General features: G+C 41.9%; 1 protein-coding gene across 2 annotated transcripts in view; it reads right to left on the reverse strand.

The window, feature by feature from the left end:
- rras2 (RAS related 2) overlaps window positions 1-25,203 on the reverse strand; it is a 29,241-nt gene extending 4,038 nt beyond the window's left edge. Inside the window, exons 1-4 of one of the 2 annotated variants that reach the window (XM_040011938.1) lie at window positions 24,649-25,203; window positions 2,697-2,784; window positions 2,389-2,491; window positions 733-841 (exon numbers count right to left, since the gene is read on the reverse strand). In XM_040011938.1, the coding sequence (XP_039867872.1) occupies window positions 733-841; window positions 2,389-2,491; window positions 2,697-2,784; window positions 24,649-24,750 (402 nt within the window). In that variant the 5' untranslated portion in view covers window positions 24,751-25,203. Of the gene's footprint in view, window positions 1-732; window positions 842-2,388; window positions 2,492-2,696; window positions 2,785-7,826; window positions 10,054-24,648 lie in introns of those variants that run through there. The other variant, XM_040011939.1, reaches the window with a different exon arrangement.
- Between the last annotated feature and the right edge of the window lie 326 nt (window positions 25,204-25,529).

Below are 25,529 nucleotides of genomic sequence, written 5' to 3' on the forward strand. Positions count from 1 at the left end.
ATGAAAGTGATCCTTCATAACACTAAATGGATCTGGTTACCTTTCACTTCAGAAACACATATGCAGCATTCCCTTTTTTTTCTTGTTGCCATCTCTGAAATGTGTCCGATGGTTCAGAAAAAGTCCTCCGATCAGTGATTCTCCAAAGCCGTACAAACAGTATAATTTCACATTTTTTTCCCCAATTCCTGTGGAGATGGTTCCTATTCATTACTACCCATCGACACAAAAATGAATAAATGTAATTACTATGTAGAATGCATCTGGGACACTGCTGAAATCTGCCATCTCCCTCTTTGCGCCACAGCTGCGCATATAATGTGAAATAGAAGCAGAAAATTAACATACATTTATGCTACCGCAGGCTTGTTATATTACAAAACTATGTCAGTGGATTCAACCTATTTATATCAAGATTGAAGATTCTTTTTCACCATTAGGGGGCGGTGTGGATTTACCGAAGGGAGCGAGGCCTGACTGCACACCAGCGGCTGAAAATTCATCATTTCATCACACTCCTGTTTCCATCCATCCTCCCCTCGACACCAGCCTTTCTGCAGCTTCTTTTATTCTTTCACTCACATCCTGTTGTATCTCAGCAGCTACGCTGCAGCTGCTGCGCTACCACTTTCAAGTATGCAAATGCAAAATCCTCCCGACTGGTTCGTATTATCTCTTCAGATGATCAAACCGGGTACATGTGAGCCTGTCAGTGCAATCTGTTGGACTTACTTGTCTCTGTAGTTCCAGATCTGCTTTGTTTCCTACAAGGATCATAGGGAATTCGTCTCTGTCTTTCACTCGGAGAATTTGTCTTTGGAATTTGTAGATTTCTTCAAAGCTGTAAATCATAGTATGTGGTGTTAGGTCGTGTTCCCTAAATAAACAGGTTGTGCAATATCTTCTCACGTATCGATGAATGCATTCATCTAAAAATGTATATGAGACAGACTTCAAAGCAAAAGGAATGTAGCTAAAAACGCCCACCATTACCACACCCACGCGAACAGAACGATCACCCAGAGATAAGGGTCATCGGCAGTGTGCATGAGACAGAAAGGCTAAAACATGTCAGAATATAAAAAATGTCGAATGCATTTATTTAAGGCTCTCTTCTGCATGCTGACCTGACTGCTGACCCACTACAATAAAGATAGCATGTGAGGGCTAGTTTCAACCCAACAGAAAATAAAAATGTTAAAAAAAATAAGTAAAAAAAAAAGGAGGAGGTGGGGGGCCAGAATGCAACAGTGCACCCAGGGCGGCGTTCCAGCATCGGGCCCACAGACAGCTTGGTGAGCACATAGTAAATCTGGAAGGACTTCACTAATATAAATGGAGGAAGGAAAGGCTGTTTACAACATAAACATTGGGAGGAGGCTGTGGGGGCAAGGGGAATGCAGCTCACTGCACTGCTGGGCAGGGACGCAGGCATGAAGAAGATGAGTAGAAACACAGAGATCACAGCATAAACTCTATAAAGTTTCACATAAAACGCTATTTTATGTGGCGTAAGCTGCGACACATACTGAGAGACATAGAGACATACAGATGTATCTGCATATTTTGTATTACTTTTTTGCTTCTATTCAATAGTATTAGTGAAGAGAGGAAGCCTAGATGCTGCTATATGGCGTCAGTTGGTTTTTACTGAAACTGGTGGAGCCTGCCGTTTCTGAGATTATCTACATAAACAGGAGGAACACCCTTTTTTCTTTTTAGTTTCACTATTACAGTAGCCTGTCTTCATTTTCAAAAGATGAATTTGCTTGGCGCTGGCTTAAAGCTGATTTACGACACTTGTTTTTACCAAGGTGACCAAATAAATCTGGCGTCCTTTAAATGTTGTTTAAAATCAGAACCAATTAGAAGGTGTGGACTAAAGTTTAAATTAAAGGTCCGTGACAGTGTTACTTTGACTCAGGGTGCTATGCACTGGGGTTTAACAAGTTAAAGGACTCTTTGTGCCTCAGAGTGTTGTTAGTACATACATATGTGCATGTTTCTACTGTATACATGATGGAATTCAGCAGGGATTGCTACGGGATTCTTGTCAACTCCCTTAAGCGTCAACTTGTATAATGCTCTCCGAGCCCATGCGCTATTGTTTCAGCAGGCTTTAAATAGAAAGCTAAGGTGAAGTCAAGAGAACAGGATAAGGGGGTAAGTGCGAAGAACAAAAGAATATGACAACAAGAGCAACAACAAGGTCCGGAAGTAAGAGCAACAAGTGAGAGTATCGGTGCAAGATTTATGGTTTTACTTTAGAGTCGGAGATAGAGGAGGAGCAGCGCACAAGTGTATGTTACTGTAAACAGAAATGTGCAAGGCGTGTGTTTGTGGGTGTGTGCGTGTGTGTGTTTGCACATGACGAAAACTGTCACTTACCTTCCTCTGTCAGTGACTGAGAAGACGAGCAGGAAGCCCTCCCCTGTCCTCATGTATTGTTCTCTCATGGCTCCAAACTCTTCCTGTCCAGCCGTGTCGAGGACTAGAGAGCATGAACATGTGCGTTGACAAAAAAAAAAAAAAAGTACACACACAGACACACACGCACGCACAGGGTAGCTCACAGCAAAATAAACTTCTGAAATCAGTTCCTCAAGTGCAATAGACTTCAGGACAAAGGAGCTACGTGTGCGTCTTTGTACTTGCGTATTTGCACTGGTCGTGTTTATTCAGCAAAGTGCACTTACTGTCGAGCCTGGCCGGCCTTTCGTCGATCACACACTGCTTGGTATAAGAGTCTTCAATTGTCGGGTCATAGTCAGTGACAAAGTACGACTGTAGGAGGCAAAGAAAACGACAATAAAGGTGGATAATATTTTCTTTCTGCCTACTTCTTGTAACAAATGAAATAATGAATTTGTGAATGCATCCGAGGCCTGGAACTGCGTCGGGTTAGACATATCAACATTACATCCAACCTACAGTGCATTTACTTTGTTTCTCCATCTTTGTAGATTTCACATTAAAAACAAACATAAAATGAAATGAAGTGACGTTATTAGATGTTTTTTTGTGTACGTCTTTATACAAAAATGTGTTTATATTTCAACACCATTCATAAAGCATGTCCACAGCACGTTTAAAAATATAAAGTCTGAGTTAACTTTTTACCCTTTTGTTCCCTCCACTGTGTGCTTAAACGCTGCTGAAAAACGACTGTGTGCATTGATCAGGCGGCTTCAAAACTGCCCCTTTTGTTTGTCCTTTTGTTTTAGGTTTAAACACACTCCAGTTCCACTGACCTCTACCTTTACTAGCATGCTGCACGCAGGAGGTAAGCACACTCTGTGCGGACACCTGCACGAAAAAAAAAAAAAAAAGCCGCTTAGGCTCTGACAGCAGCCTGCTTTTCACGCTAATATCTCATTTACAAGATGTTTCCTCCGTTACCGCTGTAGGCTTTGATTCTTTCACTCCGAGGCCAAAATCTGGTCTCTTAGTAACCTCAGCTGGAAGGGTGGGGCCAGGGCGGTGTTGGAGGTGGAGTGAGGCGGGGGGGTCGTGCATTTTTTACATTTTTCCCATGTTTTGTTGTTCTCGCTCTCCTCTGGGACTAGTTAAGCGGTGACAGCTGAGGGGAGTGCTCGGGGAATGTCAAACCAACACCCTAAAACGCAGCGCGATCACGAGGACATAAAAATCCAGACAAGTTTCCCTGTCATTCTAACAATAGGCCAAATTAAACTTTTACAGTTGCAGTGGCGTTGTTTGTGCCTGAAACTGTATGTTATTTTATGACTCACACACAATCCCACTTATTTTGGGGTTAGCTGGCAGCTGAGGAGACAGAGAGCTCTTGCTTTATGTGCTGTCAGTAGCACATCTCTGAGTAATACGGAGGCGGTTAACGCAACGTAATTTTCATTTCAGAGAGACTGAAACATTTTAGTCGATAAATATTAAGTGATGGTGGCACTGAAACTGCAAAAGCTCATCACCACTTAAAGCTACGAGAAGCTCATATATGCTATCAAAACTCTTTTTAGCCTGTTGGATCATTTCTGCAGCTCCATCGCGGATGATCCATGAATATTGTATCTTGGGATGCTCAAATATATTCATGGGATCAAAATGTTTATGCCTTTAAGTCTCTGGTTGATACTGCATATAATCAGATTTCGTGCCTTCTATAGAGCCTTTCTTAGTCCTTAGTCAAGCTCTGTTTCAGTTATAGGGTACTTTATTTTTGTATTTATATATTTTTTGTCTCTTGCAGCTTTTTGCACATGCAGGTAATTTCTCCATCGCACGCTCCTGTCGTTGTGTAGCGTGGAAGCAAGACTGGCCTGTGTCACATCCGTTCACCGCTGTTCAATAATTCATCAGTATTACTGTGCATCCTAGAACTCGCTGCACACTGCAACCCTGCACTGACAGTGTGCCTTCAGACGACGAGACAGACAGAAAGCGAGAGAGAGAGCGAGAGAGAGAGAGAGAGAGAGAGAGGGAGAGGAAGGGGGTTAAGAAAAAAACCCCAACAACAAAAAAAAATGCTGCTTATGTTTCTTGTCCCTGCCCACCACCACCTCTAGCACTCTCCCAGCTGTAGCTTCAGCATGTGACCTCGGCCTCACGTCAATCTCTTATTCCTATTCTGTCAACCTCGGGCTACGATGAGCATCGCTCTGCCCTGGCTGCTCCTCCCTTCTCCCTCCTCCGCGCGAGCAGGCGATGGAGATGCTGCACTCCACTCTGGCCGATTGTCTCATTGCCATTTCCCGTGATAGATGAGGCTGTTTTGCAGTGCCAGCAGCACCAGAGCCAGCACTAACAGGGCTGTAGCCCAGCCTGGCTGGCTTTCAGCTCGGCCACAGCAAAGCGATGGGCTAGGTGAGAAAGTGCAACATGACAGGAGGGCTACCAATAACTATATGACATGTGCCAGCATGAATCATGGGTAGTAATATGGCCTATAAATCCTCATGCTGGTCCACAACTTCATCAGCTGAAACAGGCTCCTTATAACGAAATGAATCTGCTGCATGTCGAGTACGAGAACAGCCAGAGGTTTTGGGAAACAGTAGCTCCCAGACGCTCACCACACACCACAAAGGTAGCATCCTTAAGGTGCTGACCGCCTCTTGGCTCTCTTTTACTTTTGTGTTTTAGCTGTCATATTGTATTTCATCCAAAAATGTCAAACCTACAGCTATGAGCACAATGCACAATTAATAAATTAACTGATAAGCCAAATAGTTTTTCAAGAATGTAGGCAGATTATGACTTGACTAGACAGAAATGAAAAGACTAGATGGATTCAGATGAGGTCAAAAGCTTTGACATTAAAGATTTTCTGCAGCAACATTGCAAACCTGAGATAAAATACAGTATACCAGCTTGTGTAATAAATCTTTAATAAACCAGAACAGGACGTGTGTGTTTGCAAGATATGTATTAGGGAAGATAAGGCTGCTGGAGGTGGGCTACAAGACCATCGACAAGAAACTTGGTGAGAAGGTGACAACTGTTGCTGTGATTATTCAGAAATGGAAGAAATATAAAAATTCCATCAACTGATCTTGCCTCATGGGGGGAGGATGATCATGAGAAAGCTGGTGGATCAGCCCATAACTGATACATGTGAGGAAGTGGTAATGATCTGAAAGCAGCTGGGACCACAATCCCAAAGAGCAGCATTCGTGATACACTACAGCGCAACGGATGGAAATCTTTCTGCACCAGCAGGATCTTTAGTTTGCTAGTGACCCAAAGAAAACCATCCCAAAGTCAAGCACAGAGGTGGAGACATTATGTTTTGGACTGTTTTTCTTTCTTTTGCTAAAGATACAGGACGACTGCAGCGCACTGAGGGGCCAATGGACGAGGCCATGCCGTGTAAAATCCCCCCCCCTCAGTCAGAACACTGAAGATGGACCATCACTGAGTCTTCCAGTATGACAATAACCCAAACCATACTGCCAAGGCAAAAAAAAGCAGCAGCTAAAGAATAAGCACACCAGGATTCATGGAGTAGCCTCGCCAGTCTTCAAAGATCTCAGTCTTTTAGACAATTTGTGGAAGGAACTGAAGCTTCGAGCTGAGAAGCAGCAGCCAAGAAACCTAAAGGAACCTACTCAGTTTCTAACTTCTATGTAATCCTGTCTTTTGGGGGTTTTTTCTCTTTAGGATTTTTGGTTTATATTCTGTCTCTCCCCACTACAATGACATAAAAATTAGAGACTGCTCATTTCTTCGTAAGTGAGTAAAGAAACAAATTCAGCAGAAGAACAAATTATTATTTCTCACATTATTAGCATCATGGTTTGGTTTCACCTCCACTCAGCAGCAGGACAAAATTGTGGTTTATTTGACACAAATTATCAAATAAAGGTGCTAAAGCTTAACAATATGAAAGAAAACCAGCACAACAGTGGGCACACAACAACACACTGTATGACGAAAAAATAAATCCAGTCTAGTTTAGCTGTCGGTGGTAAGGTGGGTCAAGCCACACTCAGCCCTGGTCAGCTCCACAGGAAGGAAACTCCACCTCTGCAGCACGGAGCTGGCCCGGTCGAGCCTTCGAGTGGTGGTGATGTCACAGATGACATGTTACCCTACCCCGCCTTTCCAGCAAAGTCTGATCCTGTGGCTCAGTCCTCCTCCAGCATTCTAGCTATACATCCCAGCCACACACACAAAAACACACAAAGCACATGTACGCTCACACCAGGAAAACATTAAAGGCCACGAGTAGAGGCCCAGTTGATGAGGCTCAGCAGCAGTGCGGCTTTGTGTGCTGAGGCCGTTCTGTATCTAGATGATTGTGAAACAAAGGCAGGTTGTTTTCTGGGCTGAAACTAAGAAGCTGTCATATAAAGGAGAAAGTCAAGGAAAGGGTTCAAAAAAATAGGCTACAACAAGGGATTGATTTCTGATCTGCTTATTTTATGATCAATTTCTTTTGTTTGGGTGTCGGTGATGAATGGTTTTCAATGTTCTTAAAATGCCTTTTTCTACCATTTCATATTATATTTTTTCAAAACAATACATAATGTATAAAAAATGTTCAAACAAAGCATGAAGAAGAGAATCAACAGATTCTTAAAAGGAAGAGGGTTTTTTTGTTGTTGTTTTTTGCATAATTGACAAAAAAGAGAGAAAAAGAATCCAAGTCTTTGCGCAAATTCCTGTAGATTAATTATCCTTTCAGAAATCCAAGAAATGCAAAAAACAGAAAAACATGATGCACTGATTCATTTAGACGCACGTCTTCCCCCCTCCCCCCCCTCTTTGCTACACGAGCCACACACAAAAAAAACGCTAATTCAGCGTGTAGGTGCTTTGTCGTCTAAGCCACTTCATTGCTCAACACAGGAATAAAACACCAAAGCACCTGGTGAAGTTTGTGCTCTGTAACAAGTGAAGAAATAAAGCAATTAATCCCGACTGTTACGACTGCTGGCTGCCAGCATCGAGCGACGCAAGAATGGGTGATATGTGTAGGCGTGTAATCAGCATAGTGCTTGCATTATGCACCCACTTCCTCCCCACACAAACAGCTATGCTAACACTAAATATAGACCCTTTTCCATCTCACTCAGTTATCCTGCTTGTTTGGTTGTTTGGTTAGAGACGCCGATTTGACTGTTACCATCATTATCTACGCGGAACATAAAACCACTGATTCAGCAGCAGCAGAGATGAAACTGAGATTTTCTTTTTACTACATAATAAAAAACTTCATTAAAAAACAAAAACAAAAAAAACACCCACCCAATGTAGGTTACATGGTGCACCCGCTCACAAGACTGTCATAATGAGAGGGAATGCTGAGTTAAAACAAATAGTCATCAACACAGTTGGGAGTTAATTACCTTCTGCATATGGCTTAATGCCCAATGAGAATTCCCAGACCTCAGCTTTGAGAATCATCAGCTGTAGATATTCTTTAATTAAAGAAAAAAATGTAGATTAAATACCATTAAATCTTGTTATTCTAGTCAGCATATGCAGATTTGCACTATTCCCCAAACTGCTCATTCCCCGCTCCAGCACACCGCAAGCCTACCACAAAATGTTCCCCAACTAAACATTTTACATTTTATAAGAAAACTATCTCTTGTGATATGTCTGGAATTGTGACCTCGCATGTAACAAACTTTATATCTTGAGCACGCGATTCTGTATTTTTTTTTTTTTGTCAACGTAGCTGGTTTTGAGTTCTTAATGCTCACTAGATCGTCACCCAAACGCCTGTTTTGTGCTCAATGAACGAAAAAGTAAAAAAAGAAAAGAAAAAAAAAAAGAAAGAAAAAGAAAAATAGCTCTGCACGAAGAGGTGGGCGAGAAAATGAGCCGCTCGTGGTTTTTGTGCATTTTGCAGAATGAGCTGAAGGTGAGCAGCAAACCTCAGGACTTGTGCAAATCCAATTGAGCAAGCTTTGTCGATTCAGAGCATTTGTGACCACAATTTGAGTGAATGAAAACAGTTCTTATTCACACTGCAGGACTTTTGCCAAATGTATCAAAAGTGCTTGGCCCAGAAAAGCTATATGGCACGGTCAAGGGAAAGCTATCGCTCTCTTTACAGTGAGCGTTCAGCTTACTTCACAAAACTGACCCATGCTCTTTGTTTTGCTGACAGAGCAAGCACAAACTGCTAGATGGACTGAGATATCAGCAGCGAGGAGTAGAACAGGAGTGGTCGCTACATGAAGCGGGGGCGTGCCCCCCCAGCTGACAGGTGAGACATGCCATTTGTAAGACTTGTTCGGTGGGCCGGAGCCAAGTTCAGCAATTTTGATTAAGAACACAAACCCCACGCCAGACAGACTGGAGCCTGCCAAGTTACAGTCTGAGACAGAATGTGTAGATCCGTTTCTGACAGCACATCATAGCCAGACATGGTAAATTCATACACTGTACATGCTAATGAAAGGCTTCAAAAAGGCAAAACAGCATAAATATTGGGGGGACTCAATCTGACGGTAAGCAAATACTTGATCAAGCAAGTCTCGATTACCTCAAACCGGCAGGGCAACACTGCCGTCTAAGGAAAGAGAAATTTGACTGTGGGCATCACTTCCTGTCCGAAAAACCGTGCAGGTTTAACCTTCCGTGGACCCTCCGGGGCTGCGAGCAGCTGTCTGCAATCAAATAGCCGCCATCAGTGTTTAATGTTAAACAGATGGAAATGAAGACCAATTCCTCTGCAATCTCTGCCCTGCCTGTCCCCCTCCATTATCGCCTTTCTTTTTGTGGTTCACAAAGTTTCACACAAGTGATACAAGAATTGCCGCGAGGAGCATTGTTCTGTCGAGTACCTGGGAGCGCCTGAAAAATAGGGTGGGAGGTGGGGGGGCGTTCAGAGCGAACGAAGAGGTTTGAGGGGGAGTAAGACTGTAAGCTACATGGAGAGGGAGAGCGAGAGAAAAAAGAGGGGGAGGGAAAGGCATTAACTTCCTGTGGAAACACCCACTTTTCCCATGAGCTCATACAAACCAGAAAGGTCACTTATTCAATACCTAATACACATGGAGAGAAAGAAAGCACACAATGTGTCCACTGGCTTAAAGGGCCACGGGGGAGCATTCTGTTATAGCTGGGAAAGCTTTAAGACCGTAAACAATGCTGCAGAGAAATACTCGAACATTTAAAAAAACAAAAAAACCCAGTGCTGGTCATTTCCAAAAAGCCCTACACCCCTGCTATAAAGTAAGCCAAATAAGCATCCATAGTAATGTGACTTCCATTGAATGTTTACAGTTGGAGAATGCGGTCTGGGTACAGGCGCCAAACGTTGGCATGATGCCGAATTAAATGAACCCCTGCACATCACTCCTACAAGCACTCTTCCTCCTAATGCGCAACAGATCAATAGTCTTTTTCCTTTAATCATTGCCTTGTCCTTAAATGCCAGCAGGCTAGTGAAGCCCCACCCCAACAGGCAAACCCTCGGCATAACACACACATCTATCCAGCACTGTGACCTTACTGGAAATTCAGATTCACTTCAATTCAATTTTATTTATTTTATTTATACAAATCACGACAACAGTCGCCTCAAGGCGCCTTATATTGTAAGGTAGACGCTACAATAATACATACAGAGAAAACCCAACAATTACATGAGCCCCTATGAGCAAGCACTTTGGCGACAGTGGGAAGGAAAAACTCCCTTTTAACAGGAAGAAACCTCCGGCAGAACCAGGCTCAGGGAGGGGCGGCCATTTTTTTCTTCCCCATAGGCAACTGAAATGATGGCAAGAACGATAAAACGTAAGGTCAAAATTGTTTAAAATAAAGCACATAACATTGATTTTGTCATTAATGGTGGTTCTTTTATAATTAGATCAGAAATATTCTAAGAGAGAAACATGACACAACATAGAAATTTACAGGTGACTCACGCTACAGTTGTCTAATGGCAAAAGTGGTGACTGTCCTGACCCATGACCTTAAACAATCATCACTCGAGCTGGGAAAGCTAGTAATGTCGTTGCACTGATGCATGACAGTTTTATATGGGTGGTGGCAGACTCATGCACTTATTATTTTAGTAAAGATGTAGGTGAGTGTATCTCTTGTTCTTCTTTTTCAAAACTCCAAACAAGTTCCTCTTTAATTTTTTTCATGTACTGTAAAGTCTTTTATAGCCTTGGTTCTGCGGCCGTCCTATAATATTTGATTATTATTATTATTATTCCTATATTTGAGCGTGTGTGTTCGTCTCAAGGGCACTTTATATTTAAAGGTAAAGACCCTACGATAATACAGAGAAAACCCCAACAGTTAGACGACCCCTATCAGCAAGCACTTGACAAGAGTAGGAAGGAAAAACTTCCTTTTAACTGGAGGAAACTTTTGGCAGAAGCATTCATTTTGAACTATAATTTAATTATTTCATGAAAATGCCTTTATTAATTCCGTACTGTGATACTGAAGTCCCAACTTTCCCACAAAAGTACAATAGTAGTGTTGGAATGATCACTAGTCTGAAACTTATTTAACGAGGTCAAAACAGTCCCTTGCAAATATTAACTCTACAACTTATATGTGCAACTTAATACCTATTATAATTTCCCAATTTCCACACACTCCACAGCAAATATATCCACAAAGTCTTCACAATTAAGGAGCACACATAAGAAAGTAAAATAAAACATAAAACACTGATTTTATTTTCAGAGAACTAGTTGAAGTCACTACAACCCAACATTTTGGTTCGACCTCCTACATTTTCAATAAGTACAACTATTTTTACTTTGACATGTTCATTGATTTTTATGTAGGTTTCTTTCCCTGCTTGGGTTATTTGCACTGTTTGACTCCTTCTTAACTAATTCTTGTTGTTATCGCCCAACAATGACTATTTTCATCCAAGTAGCCATTAATGAGGCATAAATGAACGCTACATTGATTTATTACAACTATTCTGGACGCATTGTTAGGATAAAACAAGTCAAGTAGGCTATGCGAGCTGAATGGCCAGCCTGCACTCATGGCTTTAGATATGGGGACAGCACCCATGCAGAGAATAAAGCACAGGATAAATGTCCCACCAAGTAGGCCAACTCCTGGTGCAGTCAACCCCCTGCTCTCCTCTAACCTCTCTGGCATTAAGACTTCAATCACTCTGCTAAATATCAATGCGTGCCGGACTGAACACTTTTGAACCCGCTCAAAGGCGCAGAATCAAAGCGGTGCCATTTAAAGGCCTTTTTTCTACCAGATCACTTGGCAAAAAGCCACCTACTTGCTCTATAGTGGCTACACAGCACACTGTTTCTTTATCTCAGTTTCATAAGCCAATTCTCTTGAATCATAAGCAGACGCGTGGCAGACGCATGTGTCGTTCAGAGACGTTCTAGGTGATCGTGCGATCTCACTAATGTTCCTTCTCCCTCTGCATTAAGCCAACCCTAAACCCTAAAGTCACTGTTCATCGACGCCGGTTTTCTCTTTTCGGCTTTTTGCTGTTTTGCTGGAGGGAACAGAAAATAAAAGGCTCAACCGAAAAATATCTAAAAAAGACACAGTGAGCCCCTTTGACTGTTTTGACATTTCTTCCTTAATGTCTTCTTCTGTGGAGGCTGGGGAAAAACTAGACCCATGTGAGGTTGCCTCAAAACTTACAAACGAAATTGGAAAGATCTGATCATTTACAGGTGAAAGGTGCTGACATAAATGTGCTTGACATCATGCATTAAATGACATCATGCATTAAATGACATCATGCATTAAATGACAAAAGAGAATCCAAAAAACCTTTTTTTTACGACTTAAAACTAAACAGTAATCACATAACAGTAATGAAGGTTATGATCTGTTTAGGCACAGACCCTCCTAGTTTAGGTACACACGAGTTATGTAATGATACACTGAGCGTGAGCCTTGCTGGTCACCCGACATGTAATACAGCTCCATGTTTACATATGTTCTTGCTTCACTCTGGGCTTTATTCAATTCTTCTTCCTCTGCTTGTGTTTGTGCAGAAGTAGCGCTGCACGCGTGCTCATCGACAAAGCGGCACTGTGACAACTCAGCGAGAGGACACCAGCTACGGCAGTGGCTACGAGGACAGAGAAACTACTGTGTGACTTTCAGAAACCCCACACAAAGTCATTCAGTGGAGTGCGTCTCGCAGTCTATGGTTCTCGGGAAAACCGTATGACTGACCAAATAATGGTAACGCTGATCAGTGATGTAAAATACACAGGCCGTAGTTTTATTTATAACTGAATGCTTATAGCTGACACACGATGCTACAATAAACATTTGTCTCTTATTATCTGCTTTAAAACAAGGCAGATACCTCTAAAACCCTTAACTGTACTGCATCTGAGTGTGTGTGTTATCATCTTCTCCCTTTTCTCCCTACTGGGACAAGCGCTCAGTGTGTATTTCTGCAATGGTGTGCTCTGCTGCAGACCATAATTCCTAGCATGGGGTGATATGTCACAGGAAATGGGTCCACTGACTGGCATCATGTCAGACGCCGCAGCATTAGTGCCGTGTGCTTTTAAACCAGCAGCCCTACATCACAGGCAGCAGAAAAGTTATTACTCCAACAGGCGCCTTCTTATAAATAAGTCCTAATGGATCTGCGCTTCACCTTCTCCCGGTTCCTCTCTGTTGATCTTGTCACCCTGTTGTTGATTCTGACAACCACCGTGTCAGAATCAACAATTGTGTATCTGACAATAACTTGTTATTTTTATATATATATATATATATATATATATATATATATATATATATATATATATATATATATATATACATTTAAAAGGGGGCAAAATGTCAAGCAGTGTGACCACGATATATGCATGCATCTTTTTAGTCATTTATGTTGGTAACTCCTCCCACAGTGATTTTTTTCTTGTTTTTTTTGTTCAACTGACACTGTATATATTCAAAGTGCCATCATTAAAATCGAAACGGCGGTTGTCTTTTTTGTGTGCAGGGGGCAGAGTGTCACATTCGTTAACTAGTCCCCCGAAGTCCAAAGAGGCTTGCCTGTGAGACAACAATGTTTTGGTTAGACATACTAAGCACACTGTTTTTTACACAGCTGTTGACTTTGTGCGCACTGGTGTGTGCCAAATAAAAATTCGGGTTAGTCGACACCAACTGGTGTCACGCACACGGTCGCATACAGTTGCTGTGTGTCAGATCAGCGCAGCAGTCACACAACAGCTGCGTCGCAAACCAAATTCAGATATTCCTGAGTGTATCTACGCGCTTACCTGACGCTCTCTGATCATCCACTTGCATTTTATCAGTGGCAGAAAGAACACGAGGCCCAATTGGCCATTGTCGCAGACACATTTGGACAGTGAGTAGTGCTATACCGTCACCTGTTGAGGGGTTGTCTCATTCCGTGCCTCACCTCCCCCTGATGGACAGCAGGTGCCCCACAGGCTTCTGGACACTGTCTGCTCGAGATGTGCCAAATGTCCACCAGCTGCCTGGCAGGCAGTTCAGAGCACGGCATCAGCGACAAGCACACGGACATAAAAAGAACCATTCAAAGCGCTCTGTTGACTAAGGTTCAGAAAAATGTCCCCCCCACTTTTGGCAAACAACAAAAGACGCTTCAATTAGCCGTGTAACTAGTCACGCCAATAATGAAATCAACACTGCTTACTATTTAAAAGTCAGCAGAATCATCTGTAGCACCATTAATAAATATAAGCTTATCATAAAAAAGATGACTTACCTTTGAAATGCTAAATGTTAAAAGGTGCGGTGGAGTGGAATGCTAAAATAAGCAGCCTGCATGTTGGTTTCCCATAGCCAGAGCTGTTGTTATATGACTCTGAGATGTGAGACCTGATACTGTGAGTAGTTATTCTGAAACAGACAGATGTGTGAATACAGAACAATAGCCAAAAACAACACGGACGAACCCGCCGTCCTCTCTGTCTGTCTGACTATGTGAGGGGCTTCGACTAGAAAACAAGGGAGTATATTTCAATTTTTTTCCGCTATTAGAAGGACATCCAACAAAATATACATGGGTAACTGCATATTCTGTAGAAAATTTAGGCTTGGACCAAACTGAAAAAGGAAAACTGCGATTTCTAGTTCCACATCATATCCGTCACTTGTTGGCTTTATACAATGATATTAAATTGCATGAAAAATAAGGAAAAATTCCGTTAACATCTTATGATATAAAGTTAAGAATGAATGTTGTCTTAATGATCTTCAGTACTGTAGAAATAAAACCTGGAAACGATGCAGCTTTTCAATCAATATGACAAACGCAAATGCAATTTTAAAAATGGTAATAAATCAAGGAAGTAAACAACTAAATTAGGGCTGTTCAATATAACGATTTATATCGGATGACAATATAAAAACGTCTATCGTTTCATTTTACGCTATCGTTTGTTTCATCTTGTTGCAAAATAAACTGTTTACCGCAATATTTTTTTTGTTTTGATGGTCACTGTAGTGGCTATATTAATTTCCTAAAGTTCTCTCTTTCTCTTATATTTAGTATAACCACATAACAGACGGACAAGCACCTGTTTTTATGCGTTGTTAGCAAAAACGACGGTAAAACCATCCCGTATCCGCTTATTTTCCACATAACCCTTTCACAATAAAGCTCAAGATCCTGTTGAGACTTTTCAAAATAAACTGAACCCCGTGAAATAGTATGCAGAGTATTTACGGATGAGAAGCAAAAAAAGAGCCGTCAGGTGCTAAAAAATAAACCTTAGACTCAAACATTAGAACAGGCTTTTTCCCGCAGCACACCATATAATAAATACTTACAAAGAAAAGGGCGGCCGTTGAAACTTATATCTAAAAATATATAGTTTCACGCATCGGTTAAAACACTCGACTCCAGGTACACGACGCCCAGCTGGAAACACTAGATTCACAGAATTGACAGAAAATGTTAAATTTTTGTGATTTATATTGTTATCGGGCGATAGATGTCTTATATCGGGATATGAGATTTTGGTCATATCGCACAGCCCTAAACTGAATACAGTTTGAAAATGAACAAAACTAGAATCACACCGAGCAAAACTTAGACGCACGAGCCTTTTTGTCATCATTACAAACTTGACATAAGGCTGCAGGTGGGTTCTGTTTGCTCAGATCTCTCGGCGTTAAAACTGTAAGCCTAACAAAGGAAACTAGCTTTGAGGTGAAATCTGAGACAATGTTCCGAGCGTTTACTCGCAAAGTCCATGGGGGTGGACATGGTTGCCAACATACCAACATTAGCTGTTTTTAAATGACTGTCATTTATGGCACTGCTGACGGTGATGATGTGTGAATGGCTCGTTGCACACGTCCTACGCCAGCTTGATGCCCGGCCTACAGACAGTGGAAATACTAATAATGCATTCTGCATGGAGAAGTTACTTTGTTCAGCCAAACTTTGCTCTGATTTCATATTTACACCCTGCAAATTACGCTGACGTGTTTTCTAACTCCTACTTGCTTTCATTATTAGTAATGATTAGTCAACAGTAATCATAGCTGTCACCTGCTTCATCCTACCCTCCTTGACTTTTTTGAACATTAAGCTGCATTTTCGGACTATTTGTCACTATATAGTGTAATTATCACCATTCAAAACAGCAAATTATCCTTTTTTTGACCATGAAATCATTATGCACTTAAAAGCTGGTTTGTCGTCCAGTACTTTTTAAATTCTTGAAGATATTCATAATAGATGTTGCCCTGACTGTAGTGGTGGAGTTAACAGACTAGACATCAGGACAGTGGCGCAAACTCAAGTGTGTCTTTATGGTAAGAGACTAGTCAGCGACCCCCTGGCAACCTCTAACTGCTAGGGAAAAATATGAAATCCACAACTGGTTGGCAATTGGTCAGCTGTAGTTTGCATGGAAACCAGCAATTTGTTTGGAAACACTTGGCAACTAACCACTGAGCAGAAGTAAAACCTTGGAAGAGTGTGACACAAACCGGAATGTTTGCCTTCAAAGGAAAAGCTTCAGGCAACACATTTCAAACAGCACAACTTTTACTTTGAAGTTGAACACTGTTTTCCACAGTTATGCCACCAGCAGATAAGTCACAAACTATGGAAAACCTTGGCAATCTGCTAGCAACAAAAGCAGTAGCAAGGTGGTTTTTGGTCCAGCATCATAAATCCTTTTTTTAGCTGGCCACTACCAGCAACCAACCAAGTGGTCAGCAACTTTTCCCTAGCGACCTGTGGTGACCAGGTGTCACTAATTGTTCTCTAAGTCTGTGTGACACGGCAGTAACATCCTTGTGAGTAGGAAAAATTGGTTGCTCAGTGATTGCATTCAGTTTTTCATATTCGGCAACCAGCTGCAAGTAGTTACAGTGGCAAACTGGTTGCCCAGAGGTCAGATTGGCAAAATGTTTCCAAACAATCATGGTTCCTCTTGGATTGACAGCAACCATTATCAAACTTGCCAACAATTTGCAACGAGTCTGAATCAGTCTGTGCTGATGAGTTAAAGTCATCTCTTTGCAACTGGGGACTCGACTCAGGTGGTGGCAACCTGGTTGCATTCTATCTGCATGCCCATACCTAAATCAAGGTTTCTGGGTGCCTATGTCATTTTATAGTTAAACTGCCATTCTTAAATCACTTCCAGTCAAGGAATTTCTGTTTCAAATTTATAAGGTTCTGGCTGGACTCTGAATGGAAGTAGTTACTTTTAATGTAGCTTTCTCTGCACGCAGATGGCAACAAATTTGCGACTTTTGCATTTTTATCACAATCATTCACAGTTAGTTGCAGCTTTGTCCTGTCTTTCTCCCCTCAACCCAAATCTGTCGTGTCAGATGGCTGCCCTTCCCTGAACTTGTTTCTGACAGAAGTTTCTTCCTAGTTTTTCCTTCCCACTGTCGCACCAAGTGGTTGCTCATAGGGTTTGTCTAATTGTTGGGGTTTACCTTACAATATAAAGCAAACTGAGGCGTCTGTTGTTGTGATTTTGCATATAAAAAAACTGAATTCAATCAAATTGACGTTAATCTTTATATTTTCACAAAAAGACTGCATATAATTGTCAACTTGACCTCATTCAATCACAAACTGAGAGAAGACTGAGTCCATCTTATTACCTTTTCAATAAAAAGGTAATAAGATGGTAACTGCACAACTCTGAAGTGACCATTTCAGAGGCAGCATCCACTGCGTACGGTAACAATAACTTTGGTCATGCTGCAGTCTCCAACCGCTGTTTTTCCTAATGTGACCATAACAGTAATTGCATGCTGTTTTATGAATTATATTGTTGGAGTTTATGACTAATTCCCCCATAATTTCTCTTTTCCAATATATATATATGTATGTATGTATGTATGTATGTATGTATGTATGTATGTATGTATGTATGTATGTATGTATGTATGTATGTATGTATAGCTCTTTTGTTAGTTTCTACATTAATGGGATTTATGGTTTGGTTCTTGCTTGTTGCTGCTACAGAGAGACAGACATACTGAGGGAGACAGAAAGAAGAACTGTGTTATCTGATCTCAAATCTGTGTCGCCTTTTGTAGAACATTTTAAATCACACCTTTGCCTCCAACTAAAAAATGTGTGCAAAACAGGTACTTCCAAATAGATACATTGAGCCGCTTAATACAGATTCGATCACTGACGCAACGTTTTTTCCCACGTTATCGGCACAATGTAATATATTCTGTTGATTTCGTTTTACTGAGACCTTCAGCAGTGCTTCTTACGCAGATTTGCTCCGTTACTCTGACATTCAAGGCAACAAATGACTCAGGGTGTGACTGATCTCGGTTAGGTAAGAGAATGCTAGCATTTTTCTTGAACTCGCATCATATGTGCGGCCCTGAGACAAAGTTCTTCTTTGACTGAGCAGTAATTCGATGTCACACAATCAACGAGAACAGAGAAGCACTTTATAACAAACACATACTATATACAGAAGAAGCATGCAGAATGAGGAAGCGCACTTTCCACTGAAGATAAGTGATGCCCATTGTTCGGGGATATCGATGTGTGGAACATGAGGACGTGGATTCCAGCCAGCATGTGTTAAAAAGATAAAGGCCACAAAAACCTGAGCTAGAGAAAACCGTAAACTATGTGTGTGACCCATGTATGTAAATGTACTCCTGTTATTGTTATTGTAACTGACAACAGATCTTTCCTGACAATAAAACAAAAGTGTATAAGTGCAAAAATAGAGGTTACTCCTATTGTTTTGCACAATGCATTAATGACTGTGATGCCCATTTAATTTTTGCTGATTAACAGTGGTCTTCCTCCCTGGATAGTCATTAGGTTCTCATTAGTGTGGAGCAAAGGGAATGACCTACTAGTCTCTTGAGCTTTCCCAGATGGGTGGGAGTGTCTTTATGGATCCTGAACTTCTTCTCGTGTACATTCCTTTAGTGTGTTGCTAGGCATTTTGCCAGATACAGCTAAATTACCTCAGCAATGGGATTGCGTTCATCCCCTGCATTTAAAGTCTTACTTAGGGGATCTTGATGTTGAAATACTCATAGCAGCCTACGACACAAAGACAAATCGGACAGCACAAATTTGCAGCTTGACGCTCAGCCATCGGTGAGCATCAGTAAACATACAACAGTGCACTGCAACAACAACTGATGTTTCTCTGTGTCAAAGAACCTCTGGCATTCATGTGTACAGTTATGTTTTCTCTATACACTACAACATTTGTTCTTGCAGCGCTACAAAGGCACAAATGACATGATTTCCTGAATTCATACTTGGCTGGTCACATTAAAAAAAGCATTTATGAATTAACTGTATGCCTTACAGGTTATATCTGGATAGAGTTTAATATTCACTGAAGTGAGATACATTAAGACGTATAATTAAGTATGTAGACTTGCATATTGTTTTCACATGAGTGAAGGAGAGCGGCAGTGCAGAATACAAATTGACCGCTTAAGATCAGCAAGGGGTAGTGGATGAAGTTACACTGGAAGAACCTGAGCACATCTGGCTGTGGTGCCATATTAGAATTGCTCCACTGTCCTTAAAAAACATGAAATCTGCCATCTTTACAGAACGACCCCAAGCAAGTGGAAAGTGTTAACAGAGAATTTGAGTGGAAAAGTGATAAAGACTGAGAATAACATAGCACCAAAAGATTTAAATACAGCAGAGAAGGTGGAAAGGAAACTGTTGCTTTAAACCCAGCAGTCTAAATCTTACTGGAACTCATAAACATGAAACAGGTATTGATGTGAGTGTAGCACTGAGCGCTTATAGTAATCTGACTCTCAGTAAGCCACCAGAATGACAACTACCCACTATTAATTTTTTTCTTTCCAGCTAGCTATGATATAGAGTGCACACCGCCTGCTGTTTACACAACACAAATATTGTCTGTTTGATTGATGATTCATAGACAAACAGGCTGTGAAACCGCTCGCAAAAACAGTAGGTCTATGGCAATTGTTTACAATTAAACTTCTGAGGGATAGTGCTGCGTGAAATTTGAAGTCCATAATTTTCTGATAAATTTTCTTTTGCTAATATTTTATACACATTTCTATTTTGTTTTAAAAATAAGAGGCATCATCCGGAGGCTGGAGAAACAATTCCAACTTGTAGTGACTAAACGGTTGCCCAGACCTTCTGCGTGTTGGACACTCATGACTACTTTTGATCGCAAGGAGACTGAACAGGTTGCAACATTCTTATGGCAGGTTTTAGTAATTCCCACCTCTAGCTTTGCTAACCAAGCTGGCAAGTTATCACAATCTTCTTCTATTAATATGTCCACTTCAAGCTCCGAAATGGAGACTCCAGCAGCCAAAATGCCATCTCAAACCAGTGGGTGACATAAGATGACTCAATATTGAGTCTATGGTGAAAGTTACTGAGGGGCTTATTTGCTCTCGCTGAGGCCCCACTCTGTGAGAAGCCAAGGTGTGACCACTCAATAGTGTTAAACAAACAGTTATTCTCCTCACCTACCCCCACACACACATCTGCCACATCCTACACTTAAAATGAGTTTACTGTTATACTGGTCAGTTTTAGGAGAATGTTATACTTTCCCTGTATAAAGCGCTTTTTTTACTTTAATTAAGCAGTCAAAGAACTTTTTACCACAAGCCAATGCAATCATGCACACATGCAGCACTTTATTGCCTATAGATACTTCAATGTCTAGACTGGAGCAGCCGGGTATCAAACCGCTGACCTATCGATTTTTCAATTGATAGATGACCGGCTCTGCCTATGGAGCCATCCCAAAGTTCATAAAAGCAAAGCCGAGTGGAGTTTATTAGGCAAATTTCAAGCGGTCTTTGAAAAAGCAGACAGAAATAACTACTTGTCTGGTGTCTGCAGGTGTCCGTGTGTGCATCTGAAAGCAAATATAATCCTCAGCTTGCACGAGACATAACGAAAAGACATAAACTTCCTTATAAAAGAAAAAACACCAGTCAGAATATCCAGTGAATGGAGCTGTTTGCACTCATTGGTATGGTATTTGGCATATGACTAAGCCCTACAAAAAGCTACAAACCGCCCGTATTTAAAAATGGGCTGAGAGCATGCACTGTGTGGAAATACATAAAACAATCTCTCAAAACACACATTCACCAAAACATTGTTGCAAAGCCCAGACACCTGTGGCTGTTTCTGAAATGGCACCCTCCACATTTCTACTCAAACACTACTATTACAGCCATATCCTGCCTCCACATGCTCAACCAGGGCTGCTGCCCTCATAATCCAGCCTTTTTTTTCCTACCGAGCTGCTACTTTTGGCAACATGTCTCCTGAAAGTTTTCATATCTGACTAATCAAATCCATTTTAGAAGTTATGAGAGATGCATGTAATGAGGGTGTGTATTAAAGAAACTGGGAGAACACGTGCTTTGGCTGTAAATCCAGCTGAGGTCTACATAAATCCTCAGCTAATCTGTCTGGACTTGATCAGTCAGGATGTTTTGCTCTCATTTATGAATCTCCATGGCCAGGGGCTGCCATCATGCTAATATTAGCAAGCATGTGAGAAAACAACACCACGCTTCACCTCAACATTTCTAGAGCTGTCTCATGCTGGCGGCTTCTCTGGTAACCCAGAGTAAATTGAGAAGGGTTTCTAATATACCATTATTTCAGGCACAAAAAAGGCACAGACACAACCCACATGCAGTGCTCACATGGCTAATGTGAGTCATCTTTTCCCTTACTTGGGATGCTTCCTGCCCCGCAGACGTCACATTAAACAACACGCAGTGTTCAACAACTTTTGTCAGATGACTCAATGTTATGTCATCCTAACGCTATTTCAACTTGAGTCTAATGCTTGGCATTAGGGTGGCCAGCAGCCAGGGACCTGCCACTCTTTGTTATTGCTAGCGACATCATCTTTCATGTTCTGACTCCCCAAAAAGTCTTTTATTTGAGCTGCTCGGGAACCTCACGATCAACATTAGCTAATACACCTTAGGACTAGCAAGTGATTAAAATGTGCTCGCGGAATAAATATAAAAACTGACATCAGATGATTGGCCACATTGACGAAGTGCTTTTAAAAATGCTACTGTGCTGGTGCATTGTGGTCACCCACAGCCACCCCAACACACGAACAACAACGATAAACATTTCAGCACACAAACAAAATTCTAAACTGTGATGCCACAAGAGGATGATCTAAATATATGGATCCAATGGAAGTAGATAACAAAATACCTTAAATATCTCATTGTTACTGGTTTATTAGAAGTAGATCTTCTAGTCACAGTCTTAATCTGTCATGACCCCCAATCCTAACCATAACCCGCCGCACTTTTCTAAAGAAATCCAAACTTTTTTTTTTGTTCCCCAATTCCAAACACTTGAGGGAACAATTGTTTTTTGAAACCGTAGAAGAACAAGTTCTGATAGTACAGGATGTGGGTCAGGGTTAGGGTTGGAGTTGTCACTGATGACGACTCTGACCTCAGAGGGTTACTGACAAGATAATAAATGACGTTAACCTGTTTCACCAGCAGCTGAGGCTAAAACTATGAGCAATATTTCATACCATAAAGGTGATTAAAAGCACATTAATGAGCAATGTAGGAAAAATCTATTAGTGGAAAAAGAGCGTTTGCTAAAGAGAAATCTAACCAAAGAAGGGTATTTGGGATATATTGAGACTTGAGACACTTGCAGTCACTTTATCGAGTATTTTATGTTTTTGGTAAAACACATAAAACTAAAATTAGTACTAGTCAAAGTGACAACTAACACACACACACACACACAAACGCACACGTGCACAGAATTCCAGTGATTCAGGAAGCAGGTCATGTTTTTCCATACAGAACTAGGAGGCCCTAAGAGCAGCAGTAGAGGGACTTCCTCTGCCAAAGGGCCAAATTCCACATGGTCCGTGACCATTAACCCATCCAGGCTGACTCAGACACCCTCCGACCCCTCCACCCCCACCCCACCACCACACACACACCCTCAAACTCACAACACTCAGCATAGTTCTGAGTATCGCCTCAACTTCACAACCAGCTGTCAGGTCCACCCCAACACAGCACAGCAGGCGACTTCTAGAAACCTCTGAAGAGTTTGTCAGTTCTCCACCTACTATTTCTATCACCATCACGGCACAAGACATGCAAGCCGGCAGTAAGAAAAATACACACGGTGATTAACTGAAAAGGGGACATCCAAGAAAAATCCTCAGTCAGCAGTCAGTTAGCTGATTTGAAAATGAGTCTGTGAGACCTTAGAGAAAACTTTATTACTAAATCCAGGCCCACCTCGTGCATATATGAAGCACGTTTTAAACGATTATTACATATGACATGCAAAACTACAAATGAGAAAATTCACAATGACATTATCAGCGTTATTCCAGTGGTGTTACCATAACATCTCAAGTGTTTCCACCCAGTTCAGGTCTATCTGATCCCTTCCTACTTGGTATGCAGTTAATGAGCTTTTTGAACCCTCATTAGGATACAACTCTCCCCCACCCACCCAACACACACATTTGCTCACAAGCTTCACAATCCACCCCCACCCCCCCCAAACTATTGTCTGTCAGTGTGGAGACACACAGCTGCCTGCCTGTCTTGTCTCCTGCAATCCAGAGCAAGCATCAGTAACACAGTGACACCATGGTGGGGACACACACACACACACACACACACAAGGCAAAGGGCAAAGAATGTCATCTCTTTCTTACAGTGTGTGTGTGTGTGTGTGTGTGTGTGTGTGTGTTTGGGCCCTCTCCTAAATGGCGATTATGAAAGCCTGGAAGGTCAGAGCAGTGTCTGCACTGTGCTGGAATGCAACCAGGCATTACAGGGAGGTAAACTGTTTACACGCCTTTTATATGTGACACCCAGCAAGTTTTCTTCAAGCAGGCTGCTGTAAAACTGATTAAGAGTGGTGGAAGCAACCTTTCATTTCTATAGATTATCTATATTAGTGCGCTTGCTTGCCTTTGGTTTCAGCTTGAAACGAGGTTAACCAGCAGACCTGGTGAAACTCTGCATCAGAGCACAAAAGTTAATCATCTCTCAATGGACATTTTGTGCAGCTGCTGCTTATTTTACAGTCACCCAACCTGAACGGATTTTCTCTGTCTAGTTCACATATTTCCAGTGAGATCTGGAGGATCCGTTTTGGTGGCACTTAAAAAGAACTCAAACGCACTTTTTCCTCTTGAGAGTGACACAGAGAGACACCAATGTACCAACTTTGTACAGCTTTTGCATCCTTCTATTTGAAGCATTACATTGTGTGGCTTGGTGGGCCAGTGCACCCCCTCTCAAAGAAAATCACAGGACTTCTAACAACTTAGCACGAACTCTAAATCCGCTGCTTTACTTTGCAGGGAAACTTAGGTACAAGAAAATAGGACAACTCTTTAAGCTCCAAAGACCCACTTTCCTTTCTCTTATGACTAGCGGCTGTACAAACTGCAAAGTGGAAGTGGTCCTCTCGGAAATCGTCGCGTTAAAGTGACAGACGTTTAATTCTCCATATCTCGCACTAAAACCTCCCCATCCGTCCGACAGTCGCAGGCCTCGGCAAAGTAGTGAGGAAAAACAGACCCCGGTGTCCGTTTACGGACGGATACCCGTGTCCGGCCTCTCCCTCCTTGTTTGGCCGTGTTTTTTCGGGCGAGCGTGGAAATCAGAGCGAGGCTTACATTCGCTTCAACTGCAAGGTTTACCGCTACTGACCTGAATAAACTGGATAGTCAGGGCTGATTTCCCGACGCCACCTCCTCCGACCACAACCAGGCGATACTTCTCCTGCACCGAGCCGTCCTTCCAGCCTGCCATCGAGGACACCGCCGCCGCTGCCGCTGCCGAAACACCAGTGAAGCAGCAAACACCCACTTTTCCCCCTGTAAACTGAAGAGGCCCTCGTAGTTGGAGGCACCGGAACGCAGATACAGAGGCCAGCTACGTGCCGAAACAGTCTCGCCTGTGCAGCAGCCCCCCTTTCTCTTTTTATTTAGTTGTAGGGATGTAAACGAAGAGGGATCCCGATCGGAGCTACCACCGCCTGTCCATACGCCTGACCGCGTTTCGGGCTCGCCAACACTGCACCGTTCAAGATGCTGATCCGATAGTTAAGAGTAATCAGCCAGGCTAATACTGATGTCTGACGCTAGGGGCTGTTTCTAGAGGCAGTCTGCAAACTGCTTCAACACCCTCCTGCACGCACACACACCGACGCAAGTAGACCTCAACCCACTCTGCAGCTCTGCCCTGACACTAATATCATGCACCCTGCAGTCACATTCCTGTCCTCAAATGGCTCTGCGCTGTCTGCTCGCTGTAATTACAGCCAATTACGCAGCGATAACGCGCCCCGTGGCCGTCGTCGTCGCAACGTAAATATGGTTTAAACATGCTGGAAGTTACTAGTTTCTTTACTTTTCAGTCCAATGAATAAAAAGATAAAAACTGTAAAAAAAAAAAAAAACTCAGGGTGACGTTTCTTGATATGTTATCTACAATATTTCCACAGCTTAGTCGGATTTAAACATTTTATTTGTGCTGTGCGCGACATCCAATTTTAGATAGATTTAATTAGAAAAAAATCACTTATTTTA

This window comes from Simochromis diagramma, unplaced genomic scaffold (assembly GCF_900408965.1).
Source record: "Simochromis diagramma unplaced genomic scaffold, fSimDia1.1 OVJJ01000603.1, whole genome shotgun sequence".
Classification (NCBI taxonomy): domain Eukaryota; kingdom Metazoa; phylum Chordata; class Actinopteri; order Cichliformes; family Cichlidae; genus Simochromis; species Simochromis diagramma.